The sequence below is a fragment of the Thalia democratica genome, chromosome 3 (genome assembly GCF_965202585.1).
Source record: "Thalia democratica chromosome 3, ktThaDemo2.hap1.1, whole genome shotgun sequence".
Classification (NCBI taxonomy): Eukaryota; Metazoa; Chordata; class Thaliacea; order Salpida; family Salpidae; genus Thalia; species Thalia democratica.
This window is the reverse complement of record NC_139167.1, coordinates 9,300,116-9,314,434: the sequence shown is the minus strand read 5'-3', so window position 1 is coordinate 9,314,434 and position 14,319 is coordinate 9,300,116. Positions and strand designations below refer to the sequence as shown.

Here is a 14,319-nt window from a genome sequence, read left to right as displayed (position 1 = left end):
AATTGTGATTAGAATTTTTCTTGGTGCAGCCATCGTAAGAACAAAAGATTCTATTGCTATTCACTTAATGGCGTCATTCACCTTACCCAACAATTGTTAGTTTTATAAAACTGTAATTATAAAGAAACACAATTAGTGATTAAACTTTTTCACACTTAATTGTTGTGCAATCTGATTTTCAGCAAATTTTGAAGCCATTGTTAAGATTGCAAAAATAAATATACTAACAAAAAATCTACTCAAAAAAATTATTATAGGTAATAACTTTACAGTACAAATTGAAAGTTTTACTAAAAATAATAAACTTGCATATATGTATTTTATAAAACTCTCTCTTTTACTTATAAAAACACTAGAATTTTTTTTTGTTGTTATATATTATAAACAAACATAGGCTGGTCAAACTTTATCAACTTAGTAAACAAGGATTTAAAAAAAAAATTATCAGATTGTCATGTAAATAAATTTAGTTTATTTAGCATAAGTACCCTCAAACAGAAAAAAAATACTTTATTTTTAAGCCTGTCAAAAGCCTTAAGATTGAAAATTTCTTGAAAGTTAGAGCATATACTTAATATGAAATTGATGATATAAAATATATAAGAAAAATTAATTATTATTAAAGCTTTAGTTTTAATAAATTTGAGAATTTTGAAGAACTTTAAATTTCACATTGCAATATTGCATATCATTCTTATAAAATAAATAACACTAATGAAGCGAGGAACTTATAAGAGTTAAGAGTTGATCACAAGTTTTAATGCAATCTCTTCAGTACTCCTATAATTTAATTAACTTTATTAGGTATAAAATTGATATCTAGATTTTTTAACCAAAATCTTTTGTTGCCACTAAATGATAAACTCACAAATTCCACAAGCGCAAAGTTACCACCAATTTTTTTATTTATTTATTCATTTTTTATTATTCTTTTTATTTTGTTTTTAGTTTTACTTACAAACTTATGTGTATACTTTACCTGTTTATAACTTTTTCAAAGTTGTTTAATTTTGTTAAATAAGTTATTAGAGAGGTACAGTGCTTCCTCGCTAATCCGGCCAAGTTGGGCAAGAATTTTTTGAAAATACGACCGGATTTGACTCTGGCCGGATAAGAACAAAATATCGCTATTACTACAAATTACCTCCATCTACTTTTTTTTTTGCCGTTTTAGCAGCTCCAATTAGTCCCAGCTCCTCCTTTTCGGCTTTAAACTTTTTGAACTTTTCTTCGCCTCTCAAAATGTCATTTAAAGTTGACTTACTAATGTAAACTGGCTCATTATAACAGCTTTAGGCACATCATTGTTTGCCATTTCGCAAACTTTTAACTTGTTTTCAATTGTTAGTTAAACGCGTTTTCGCTTCTTTGCTGTCTTATCCATTTTTTAACCAGATATGTTGATTGTAGTATATTAAAGTGTAACTTGCTTAGCAAAGACAGAAAAATTGCAAATGAATAATAAACAAGTTTGTTACAACTGAGCGGGATAAGTATGAAAAAAAACTTAAAATTATACAAATGATACTTTATTATGACGTAACAATATATTGCTTGCATACTTATAAAACGTAAATTGAATACTTTTTCGAAGTAAAATGAAATTAAAAGCTAAAACCTCTAAAGTAAATAAGTCGACTTCTCGACTAAAACGGGCCGGATTAGCGAGGAACCGGATTAGCGAGGAAGCACTGTATATGCAAAATTAAGTTTACTTAATGTTTGTTTTTTTGTAGAGTAACTAAAATTTTTAAATAAATAAGAGTTTTAATTGTAAAAGTTTCTTATATGTCATATGAATAAGTTTATGCTAGGAAATGCTAAAAAGTTGTTTTTTTTTTTTCAGACAAGCTGTGTTTATAAAGTAATAATACAAGTATTTTGCTGATAGAGCTGTTTATTGCAAATACATCAATCATACACATATGGTTCAAGTGATGTAATGGAAGTTTGATGATTGAATTCAGCAAAAAACTGTTGTTTTAACCTGTATTAAAATTATATTGAAAGCTTAATATAGTTTCAAGTGTTATTTTATGAATTTTAAAATAAGTTCAAAATAAGAGTTCGATTTAGAAAAGTCCGGAAAATGTTGGTAAAAAGTCGGGAAATTTTTCTCAGCTTGATCTGTGGCAACCATTATTTATATATTATATTATCAATATTAATTAAATATAGCTAGAGCGTGCATTTCATCTCACTGTAACATTTTTATGAGTTGGTACCACTAAAATAGTTACAAAAGTTCAATACACTTTTCCTGGAATTAAGTAAAAGTTCTACAAAAAAAATTATGTTTCATAATACATGAATTGCTTTCAAAGTGTTTTACTTAAAAAGTAGAATTGTAAAATGCAATGTAACACTTGTGATAGCTTTTGGTTCAAAAAGTAAATGGTTGTTCACAGTTTCAGCATTGGTATCCCTATGTTATAATTTGTAATGCAATTACTAATTTAGCAAACTCCTTAACTGTATAAATTGTACAAGTTTCAAGAGCTTAATGAAATTAGCATAAAAGTAATTGCTTCCAAGTTGATCTTTATTAAATGTGGGAAGCAGATCAGAATTAGATGTGGTTTTCTACAATAAATTGCTGGTTGGATTGAAAAAGACATACTTAACAATAAGTCTTTTATTAAGCTTTACTGTTAATTAAAAACTAAATTAAGAGCACACTCCAAAGTATCTACCAATGGAAAACTCATATTTGTTGTTATGAATAAACTGTTTTCAAGCCAAAAAAAAACTCCATGATAGCTACAGTTTCTATTGAGCCATACGTTGCCCACTACTAATCTTAATTATAAAATTTTATTATACTAAAATGGATAGCAAAAAGTTTTTAAATGTTTTAAAATTGGCACAATTACTTTTTAATGTAAATATATGGTTTCTTGTAAAATGTTAAAGAGTAAAATGATGACAAGTTTATAATTTTATCCTATTATATTAAAAAGCTTAAGCTAGTGTAGTTCTAAAAGAGCCTCAATAATCCCTTAGAAATATGAAAAAAGCGAATTGATGAATTATTCGTCTGGTGTACCAAATTAAAAAATTAACATCTGAAAATAAGAATGTCAGTTCTATTTTCTATGCAGTATATGTTGTTGTCAGGGAAATTAAAAGTTTTTATTTTGGCTGTGTTGATTTCATTTTCTTTTGAAGTCCTTACGTTTTCAAAAAGTATCTTGAAGTCTTTCATAAAAGTTTGAAGCTTCGGCGAGCCAAATGTAACAGGACTTTTACATAACTGACCATATTGTTTTTGTTAGGGTTTTCTAATTTAAAAAACTTACACTAAAAAGGATTTTGCAATTTGTCTTACTCCCAATTAACAAAGATCTAGACATCAAGTTAACAGCGAGTTTTTTTTCAGTTAAGTCAAATTATACTTGAATATTTTATTCAATTTTTTGCGAAAAGTTGTAATAGATGAGTAGAAAATTTTATAGTTTAGGTTTTTGGTTGGACAAATTTGTTTAATGGGCCCACCTCAAGTCTATACTAACCATTCAGAATCACAACAAATTAAATAGTCTTATATTATAATTCTTTAACTATAAGAGAGACTATAAAAGAATAAGTATAGCAATAATTCTAGGGGTAGGTTTCTGATTCACCCTAAATAGTTATAATTTTACCGAAATTATCTTTGTAAAGGAGCTTTTATAATAGTTACATCTTGCTTATTTTATCTAATAATATAAATACTATTTTAGTGAAATGAACTTTTACTTTAATTGACTTATATCTTGCTTATATTTAACAAGAATTCTTTATAAGTTTTTATGCTTGAAAAATTTAAATAAATCATTGAAACAGACTGTTTACTTATATATATATCTTATATATATACAAAAGATTACAGCACAATGTAAGCTATAGGTATAAACAATTTAGTTGTTTATATTGTGATTAATAACTTAATTTATTACAAACTCTTTCTTTATACAAAATTGAAAAAAAAAGTTGCAGCAATATTGCTTAACTTTAATAGAATTTGTTTAAATTAATCAAAAAACATTCAAAATAAAAGTTGATTGAAAATTAGATACACGTTGTTGAAAGTTATGTTAATAATTTTTAACTTAACGTTTCAGTTATGTTCATTTTTATTAGAATTATCGTCTGAAATTTTTTATAGTTGTTATTTTAAACATTCTTTAATCGAAAACAGTTTTTTATGTCATCTACGAATGCTTTTTTTTATAATGGAAATAAATCTCATACTTGTATCTATTGTTTATTGAAAGTATATTTTCTTGTTCTTATAGCAATAGTTAGTGTCAATTGTAGTTACTTTTATTTGTAAATATAATACTTATTTTACAGTACAAATTACTATAAATGTATTTCAAATTTATCTTAATATAGTAGATTTAGATTCTTAAACAGTAAATTGTTTTAAAAACTTAGGCTAATTTATAGTTTTAAAGCTGTAAAAATACCACAATCACTTAGTTTTTATTACCATTAGTAGATATACTTTAATTTTTTTGTACTCTTATTTTACAAGAGTCATAAATTAACAAACAATTATATTTAGATTAAAATAAGTTTTTCTTCAGATATGTTGTTGTTCTAATTTAAAAATAGCTTTTTAATCTGCTAACTTTTTGTTTTACAATACCAGATAATAAGCTAATATTGGTATCGAATTTATTATTGTAATTACAATACTTATAACTATTTTATTTTAAAGGGTTGTTTTTAAGTTTTTTAATTTAGTCTAACTACAGTATTGGATAAATTATAAAATAAATAGGCTTTCATCTTTAAGAATTATATACATTTCGCTTAAGAACAGTTGGCCTTAATTCTAAGGTTTTTACTCTGAAAAAACGAAAAAAAAACTTTTTTTTGTGTAATTAAACTTTGAAATATTTGACACAAAACCATTTTACTATATATCTTTTAATATATACAAAATTACTTTGAAAATGTTTTATTGAATTTGTAACATAGTACTTTTTTATTGACCAAATGATCACTTAAATAAAGTTTTTTAACAAAAAGCCAACAATGCAGTTTTTATAAATGATAAAACAATATCCAAAATTCAATTTTTGTCCTTTTTAAGTATTTTTATTTGTGTTTAAAATATTGTAATAGACTTTTAAAGCAAAAAAAAAAACCATGTAAAATAACTTTAATTAAGTAGTAATGACAAAATCAACTTAATTAATACTATATATACTTTAATTAATGTGTTTGTTTAAATATTAAGTTTAAATTTAAGCTGCATAAATAAAGTATTTTCTGTATGATTTAAGTAGCCTTAATAGTATTGATTTTAATAGTAACTATTACCAGGTTTAGCATTCCAGTTTAGCATTGGTACTTTTTATTACTACTACAATGAGTTTGCATATTTGTTTGACTTGTGGAAAATGTTTTACGTCTAAGTCCAAATTACTTAGTCACAATAGAACTCATACTGGAAGAAAACCTTTTAATTGTTATATTTGTGATAAAAGATTTTCACAAAAAGGTAATTTGAAAACACATCAACTTACTCACTCTGGTTTGAAGATTTATGAATGTGGTGTTTGCAAAAGATGCTTTTCACAAAGAGGTAATTTGAAACGACATACAATAGTTCACACTGATAATAAACCTTTCAAATGTGAACAATGTGACAAATGTTTTACTGTTAAGTCAAGCTTGAATACACACTTGTTAATACATAGTGGTAGAAAACATTTTCAATGTGAAGTTTGTGAGAAGAAGTTTACTCTAAATCATCATCTGAAACGCCACATGTTGACTCACACTAAAGAAAAGCCTTTTAAATGTAATATTTGCATGAAGAAATTTTCTCACAAAAGTAACCTAAATGTTCATAATAGAATTCATACTGGAGATAGACCATTTGCGTGTGATGTTTGTGGAAGAAGATTTATACAAATTTCAAATAGGAATAAACATTTGAAAACTCATAAACAATGATAAATGTTTATACTACAAAAAAAAATAATGACCAAACTTTCTAGTTTTAAAAAATTGTGTAAAGTTTGTATTTTTTTGAAAGATTTATAAATTGACATTATAAGGATCTTTTTAATGAAACGAATTTTTACTTAAGTTAACTAGATTCTTGTATATATATATTAACTCATAAGATTTTTAAATTTTTATTTGTGAAAAAATGAAGTTATACATTAAATCGTTGATTTTATATAACTTTAATAATATTGTAAAAAACTAATTTTACTTACATACTTCTTTTAAGTTTAACAAACCTATCTAAAACCTATAAAGTCTCAATTCTAAAATGACTATATTTAGATGTCTGCTACTTTGGGTTTAAAACAAAAATTGAGCCAACTAACAGGAATAAATCTATCTTGAATGCCATACAATTATAAATAACAGTACAGTTTTAAGTTTTTCTAATCAAATTAAAAAATGCGTTAAATTTTTGCTTGTCAAACTTTTCTTTATAATTTATGATACTTAAGTCCGTTCTATTGATAAATCTTAAATTAAAAAACTTACTTGAAATTTTTCATGCAGTCTACATACAGTGAATTTTTTAGCTAAATATTGCTTTTACACTATGGTTTGAAAATTACATGTTTTTTTTAATGTTGTTTAAGTCATGCTGGTGTGTCAGAAACAAACAAATTATAGAATAACATAAACATTCTACTTGAACAATTTTTTCAACATAAAAATATCAAGCTACGAATTTAAGGTATAAACAAAAACATCTAAGAACTGTAAATGTTATTATTTAAAACTACTTCTTGTACTTATAAAATCAAATTGTCAAAAGTTTTTTGTTTAGTATTTTCAGATGTTTTATTGACATTTGCATTTAAATTATGGTCAACTTTTTATAAGTTTTTATTAATGTTTTATTTAGTTTTAAATTCTTATGTAAAGTTAACGGATTTTTTAATGGTTTAACTTTGTACCATAATTATATAAAAGCACATAAATTCAGCAACGCTTATGAAAAACAGCTTAGTTGAGAACAATTACTTTTAATTAACTTATTTGATAAATAGTTTTGTTTGACGCCTTTCAACAATTGAAATGAAATTGAATAAAATTCTAATCAGCTTTTTATCATGTAAAAAGCATTTTTTAATTGTATGTTTACACAAATTTAAGTAGCACAGAATACCAGCACAAATACTTATTACATTTAAAAGCAAAACAATCAAGTATTTCTAAATAACTTCTAGGTATTAATGTTTTAAAGATTCTTTGGATCTGAACAGGGCTGCTTATTTATTTAAAAAAAGCTGAAATTTAATTTAAAACAGAAACTAGTTAATAGATAGGAATAGCAGGTTATAATTGTACAAATTAGATCAGTTAAAAACCTTTTATAACTAAAATTATTTCTTCAAATCTAAATTGAAAAGCATAAGAAATATTTATCAAAACATAGATATTTTAGATACTTTTACGTTTTTGCTAAAAATCTGATAATTCATTTTTACCTATTTACAGTCATTTATATGTTCAAAAGAATTATTGTTTGTTGAATGAGAAAAAATACGCTTAAAAGGTTTGGTCCGAGAATCTAGTGAACAAAAAAAAAATCGGCTTTTAGTATTAGTAATCTAGAGTCGTTGGTAGAACTTCTAGAGATATTATTATAAAAAATACTTTTATGTCTGACATCGTTTCGTAACGTTTTTTTTTTAAATTTCATCGTAATTTATGACAAAGACTTCATTGTTAAACACATTTTTACAATATAATATGTTCGACAGATTTTTTTCACATCAACTCAAATAAATTTCAAAAAAGTTTAAATCAAGTTTGTAATGCTTTAATCAATAGAATGTATTAAGTACATAGATATGATTAACACTTTTTTCTTTTACTCTGATATTATACGGTAGTAAATTTCTTTTGAAGTAATTTTAATCAAATCAAATTGTGAAATATAAACTAATTAAAACTAATGAAGATTTTTTTCAATTATGTATGTGTTCAATTTTAATTTTAAAAGCAGTTTTTATTAAATATGTTTTGAGAATAAGTTCAATGTTTTGAGATAAGCTTACAAAGTAAAAAGTTTTTTTAACGATCAGTATTGAAACATTTTATAAATAAAATATTTTTGGATAAGCTTAAAGAAGATTGTAGTCTTTTTGAAATGTGAAAAATAATCTATAACACATTGAACACATACACATAAAGCATTGATAGATGAAATATATTGACATTGTAAATACAATTTAGAAAATATCATAATGGAAACACAAAATATATTAGATTGAGTTATTAGATTGAAATACATTGTATTAATTTAAAATTTGTAAATAAATAAAAGCTTGATTAAATAATTAGCATGTTAATAGTTTATATACTAAATGTTTGCAATTTATACATAAGCACGAAACCAGCCTTGGGTTCTATGGTAAAGTATTTGTCTCATATTGTGCAATCTAGTGTTTTTAAAATGTTAGGAAACTTCACGGCATTTACATAGGTTCAGTTCTTTAAAGCTTTAAATATTAGGCATTAAAATAGATGAATTATTGCTACTTTTTTATAATCTATTCATTTAATTTCTTAGTTAAACAGAAATCGTTTTATTTCAGATACTTACTATATTATTATACACGTTTACTAAAATATATATAGATATTGATAGCCACATGTTAGTGGCTTAAAATAATTCCGTTTGAAAACAAAAATATTTATTGTTCTTACATTTTATATATAATTTTACCGTAAATAATATTTTGTGCAAAAAATATTGTGACGTAACCTAGAGATTTTATTTTAATTTAAATAACTTCAGTGACCAACCCTCAATTAAAATTTATTAACTTTAAAATCTTGAAACAAATTTATTTCATCAAAACAAAAAAATGAGAAAACTTTCATATTTCCGAAAAAAAAATTTTAATATGCAAGTTAGTTTTTATAGGTCAAAAATAGTTAGAGATCTAAAATAATTTTTTTGAGTAAAACGTTTTAAATCAATTTATATGTGCTTAAGTATTTTTTATTTTGCTAATTTATACAGTTGAGTTTAACTCATGGTTATTTGTAATAAAGTTTTTATTTACTATTTAAAATTTCTTATTATTTATAGTCTGATATTATTCAAAGTGATTTATTATATAACTTGTGGACTGTAGCTTGATGTATATTACGTTTATTTTATTTGTTGAAGTATTTCCATCAAATGTTTTTGGTTAAATATTAAAGCATATTTTTTAAAACTGATTCGAACTTATATAAATTTATTGAGCACTTAAATAATAGTTTTTATAAATTAAATTTTAATAAATTTATAGCTCTTCACTTATACACACAAAAATTCAGTTAGCTTAGTATACGTTTATTACTAAAAGGGAAAAGTTAACTAAAATAAATATTTTATTAGAATATTTGTTACTTTCAAGCATAAAATATAAGTATCAAAAGCTTAAAATTTGGCATATAATTTTCAATTTAACAGTGACTATTTAGGCATTTTGTAGGGGTTTCAAAGTTTCTAAAAGTAGACTGTTTTATTTTTAATACTCATTCCAAAAATATATAGTTTGATATAAGTTCAACTTTAAAGAGTAAAACAGAACTATGTCACGAAGGAGACTAAAGAACTAAAAAAGTTCTGATAAAAGAGAAAATTAATTTTGATTTATAACTAAATACTTTATTACAAAAAAACCGTTAATTTTATCTTTATATCTTTGAATTTTAGTTTAACTTCAAACTTATTGGTTACTAAAGTAAATTTTACTTCAAAGTTTTAAAGCTTGGAGATAATTTATTCTCAACCAAAACTTTTTTTATTTAGTTATAAGTTTTGTTCATATCCAGACGGTACATCATTCAAACTTTTTTTAAGAGTCGATACTTATTTAAATAAAAAACTGAATTTAATTTGAATTTAAAGTACAATAATTAATGTTTTTCTTATTTAATTGAGGGTATGTATAACTTTTAGTTTATGTGTTAACATTATTAAGTATTAGTATTTTAATTTGCATATTTATTATTATACTTATAGAATTAAATGAAAATAAAAGTTTGTAAACTAAAAACATTTTATTGATAAAACTTTAATTTCGACTGTCAATTTTTAAAGTAAAACAAAAGTTTTTAACAAAAGTTTTAAACAGAAATGTGTTTTATAATAAAAGCTAAGAAAAAATCATTGACTCTCATATTGAAAACCAAAGCAACAACACAATTAACTAACTAATAATTTTTAATTCTATTAACAATTCAAAATAAGTTTACTTTGTTTTTCATAAACTAATATTTTTTGTTGCGTATACAAAATTTTTCACTTTAAATTAGTGTTTTTACTTCTTATTACTTTTATATACAGCTTGTAAAATTTTCTAATAATTTTTTTAAACTCTTAATGACGTAATGTTGACGAATAATTTTTTTATTTGTATGCTATAATAAATAGCAACATATGTTAATTGATAATTTTTAGGATAAAAACACAAACTTAATACTTTTTGTTAAAAGTTGTTTTATTCTTATACTATTTACAACACTTAAATTTAAATGTTTAAACTTTGATATAATTAGCAAAAGCTAATAAATTTAAAGCCTTTATACAAAAGTAGTATAAACAAATACTACAACTTTGACATACAACAACTATTTAGTTAAAAGCCAATAAACTATTACTAATGATTTTTTTTTATAAAGCTAATCGCATCTAAAAAGCAAAAAAAAAATTAAAAGCAATACAGAATTATTAACACTTTAAGTATTTAATTTTTAGAAAATTAAACTTTTTTCTGCTAATTTACTGAATAAAACTGATTAATTAAACAATATTAATATTTAAGTAAGTTTTTTTTTACTTTGTAAAAACATAGTTACAAAATTTTTAAATCTTGACAGTATAACTATGTGTGAACAAATAAATATTTAAATCATACATAATCTACGGAGATTGTGTAAATATATGCGTCACTGTGTCATGTAACTTAAATCACGCTCTAAAATTTAAAGCGGAATTGTTCCTATTATAGGTAGCATTTGAAGTTTTTAAGTTTAAAGCTAACATTATGCCTTGTTTTACTTTTAAAGTCAGAAAACATTTAATTAAGTATTCAAGTAAATTTAGTTACAATTCAATACAATTTTCAGCAAGTTTATTAAAAGCATAAACTTTTACTTTAAGTTTAAAATAAGAACAAAAGCTGAATGTAGAGAAAAAAAATGTTTTAACTGAAGTTTAGAGTTTAAGATTCAACTTATATCAACACTATTTACTGTTTTTTAAAAAAATCTGAAGTAAAACAAAGATATTTAGGACGAATTGCATAATATCTTTGTAATATTTAAAGCAAACTTTTAATCAATTATAATTACATATTTTTTAAGTTTTGTTCATTTAAATTATAGCTATATTTTTTGTTTAGATTCTGTAAAAACATAGAAAAGGGATATTAAGTCAGTTTTCTTTTTCTAAAATAATATTTTTATATTAAAAAAAAACATATCAGTTATTTTTTTGTCCTTTAAATATTTTTTATAAAATATTGTATATAATTGCATTAACTGAATATAATGAACTAGATTTAACAAATACAGTTTTTTATATAGTGTTCACCATATATCAGTTACTTTTGAAAACACCATACTTATCTTCTAATCAATAACTGCTTCCTTACGTTTAAATATTATTCGAAGTAGTTAAATACAAAATTCAAATAAGTCGTTTACCTTAAGTATAAACTATCAGATACATTAATAAACATGTAAGTGTTTATTATTTTACTTACATCCTAACTCTCTATAAAAACCGAGATTTAAAAAAATTTATGGGTCATTTTTATGCATTTTTTATATTATGAACCACCTTTTCATATTTAAAAAAATGTTAGTTTTTGAAAATAGTTTTTGCGTCTTAAACAGTTTGCACTCTTTAGAAAATTTAGTAATTAATAAAGTAAATAAAATTAATACCTATTTATCCTGTAGATAAGCTAAATTAAAATTTTTAACACATTTTTATGCTCGAACACTTTAACAAAATACCTTATTAGATTTACCCTTCGCGGGCCGCAGTTTGCCGACCATTTGATCTAAACAAAAAGAATATTAAATACTAAAGTGAATGAAATATCATTGTATTTGTAAAATATAACACCAAACATATTAAAAAATGTTTCTTAAGCAAAAACTCGTTATATAGAAATATAAAATCAATGAATAAGACAAATGACTCATTATTCAATGTCCGCTTTACTTAAACGATTATTAATAGATAAACAATTTTTAAGTATATTTAAAGGTCTAAAAGCGTTGTGTTTTATCCACTCTAAGTACTGAAAAATTTTAATTCGATATTATTTTTATGACTATTAGATTATTTTTTCTTATTCTGGTGGTTTTATTAGTGATACCTTATCCTGTATTTTTAGTATTTAGAACTTTTTCTACCTGCTTAGTTCTAACAAAAGTCATATGTTCACACTTCATATACCATTTAGCTTTTAGAAATAGGCCTTATCTTATTTAAAGCCATATTTGTTTTAAATAGTAATACAGATATAAGCTTAACAGTATTAACTAGGTTTTTAATAACATACAATAAAGTTTGTGTTATTAAATTTTTTTTAAATTTTTACTGAAAATTACTTATATTTTTTTTTAGCTTCTGTACAGTAACCTAATTAACCATCATATAGTAATTAAAACTTACATAATATGTTTTTCTATATTTTCTAATTCTTTAAATTATATTTTTAGTAATCTTTCATAGTTTGTAAGTTCAGTATTTTTTGTTACATAATTGTGATTTGATATTCCTTTTAGCGGCTAAAATTAAAATTAAAAAACTGTCTAATTCTAAAAAGGTATTTTTAAACTCCTAAAAAAGTACCATAATCACTTAGTTGTTATTAGAGTAATAAATACTCTAGTATAGTTGTGTTCTAGAAATGTAAGCATCATAAAATATCAAACAATCATATTCAAACTAAAAGAATTTATACAATTATTTTTTTCTTTTTTATGCAAAATTTTTATTTCACCAAACGATGACAGAAGTTCAATTCGAAATCAAATTCAACTTTTAGCTATAGTATTCATAATTTATGTAGAAGGGATATGTAGGTAAGTCTTTTTGAGATAGTATAAATTTTGTAATAAATGTTTTAAGAATTAATTCAATCTGTGTCCTTAATAATGTTACATATTTTGGTTAGTGTAATAAAACTTTTAAAAAGGAAAAACTAAATAGTTTTTTAATACAATTAAAAAGAAATTGTTTGAAACAAAACTTTACTAATAAATACTTGTAAGTATATGTGTCGTAAAGTAATATTGTTTTTATGTTGATAAGTTTAATAACATTCTATAATAATAAATTTAAACAACAAAATATTCTGCCTGTTGTGAATATTAAAACAAAATTTTCAATACAATAAATGGTTTACTACTTTGAGTATTAGTTGCATAAACAATATTTTTGTTTTAAGTAGTCTTTATTTAGATTTAGGATTATTTGATTGATAATAAAATGAAAATATCAGTTGGTGATAAAAAGTACGTTTGTGTAACTTGCGGAAAACTTTTTAAGTTAAAATCAGCATTACTTGTTCACAAAAGAATTCATTCAGGAGAAAAACCTTACAGTTGTGATGTTTGTGATAGAAGATTTACACAAAAAAGTAATTTAAAAAGACATCAGCTTACTCATTCTGGTTTGAAAATCTATCAATGCGATGTTTGTAAAAGATGTTTTTCACAAAGAAGTACACTAAAAAAACATACAATAGTTCACACTGATGAAAAACCATTTAAATGTGAACAATGTGACTAATGCTTTACTCAGAAGGGTAACTTGACAAGACACATATTGATACATAGTGGTAGAAAAGATTTCCAGTGTAAAAGTTGTGAGAAAAACTTTGCTCAAAAATTTGTCCTTAAACAACACATGTTGACTCACACTAAAGAAAAGCCTCATGATTGTGAAATTTGCAAGAAGAAGTTTTCTCAGAAATCAGGTTTAAACCGTCATGTCAGAATTCACACTGGTGATAGACCATTTGGATGTAATGTTTGTGGTAGAAGATTTACACAAAGTTCAACTAGGAACAATCATTTGAAAGTTCATAAACAATAAAAATTTATTATATAACAAAAATCCTTATTTCTTGAGACCGATTTTTCTAGTAATAAAAACAGTATCTTGTTTAACGATTTTAATTTTTTTTAAAAGTTTATAAATTAAAATTTTGTGAAATATTATTTTTAAAACATCTTGCTAATAAATTGAATCATGAGTACTTTATATGTTTTTATGTGTTTAAATTAAGTCCTTTATTGAAACGAATCGTTGAATTTCCTAAAATA

General features: G+C 23.4%; 1 protein-coding gene across 1 annotated transcript in view; it reads left to right on the top strand.

The window, feature by feature from the left end:
• Positions 1–14,089, top strand: part of LOC145832072 (uncharacterized) — a 29,344-nt gene extending 15,255 nt beyond the window's left edge. Inside the window, exons 3-5 of the mRNA XM_082939434.1 lie at positions 5,579–5,905; positions 13,494–13,738; positions 13,796–14,089. Of these exons, the coding sequence (XP_082795560.1) occupies positions 5,579–5,905; positions 13,494–13,738; positions 13,796–14,089 (866 nt within the window). The remainder of the gene's footprint in view (positions 1–5,578; positions 5,906–13,493; positions 13,739–13,795) is intronic.
• Positions 14,090–14,319: the final 230 nt, after the last annotated feature.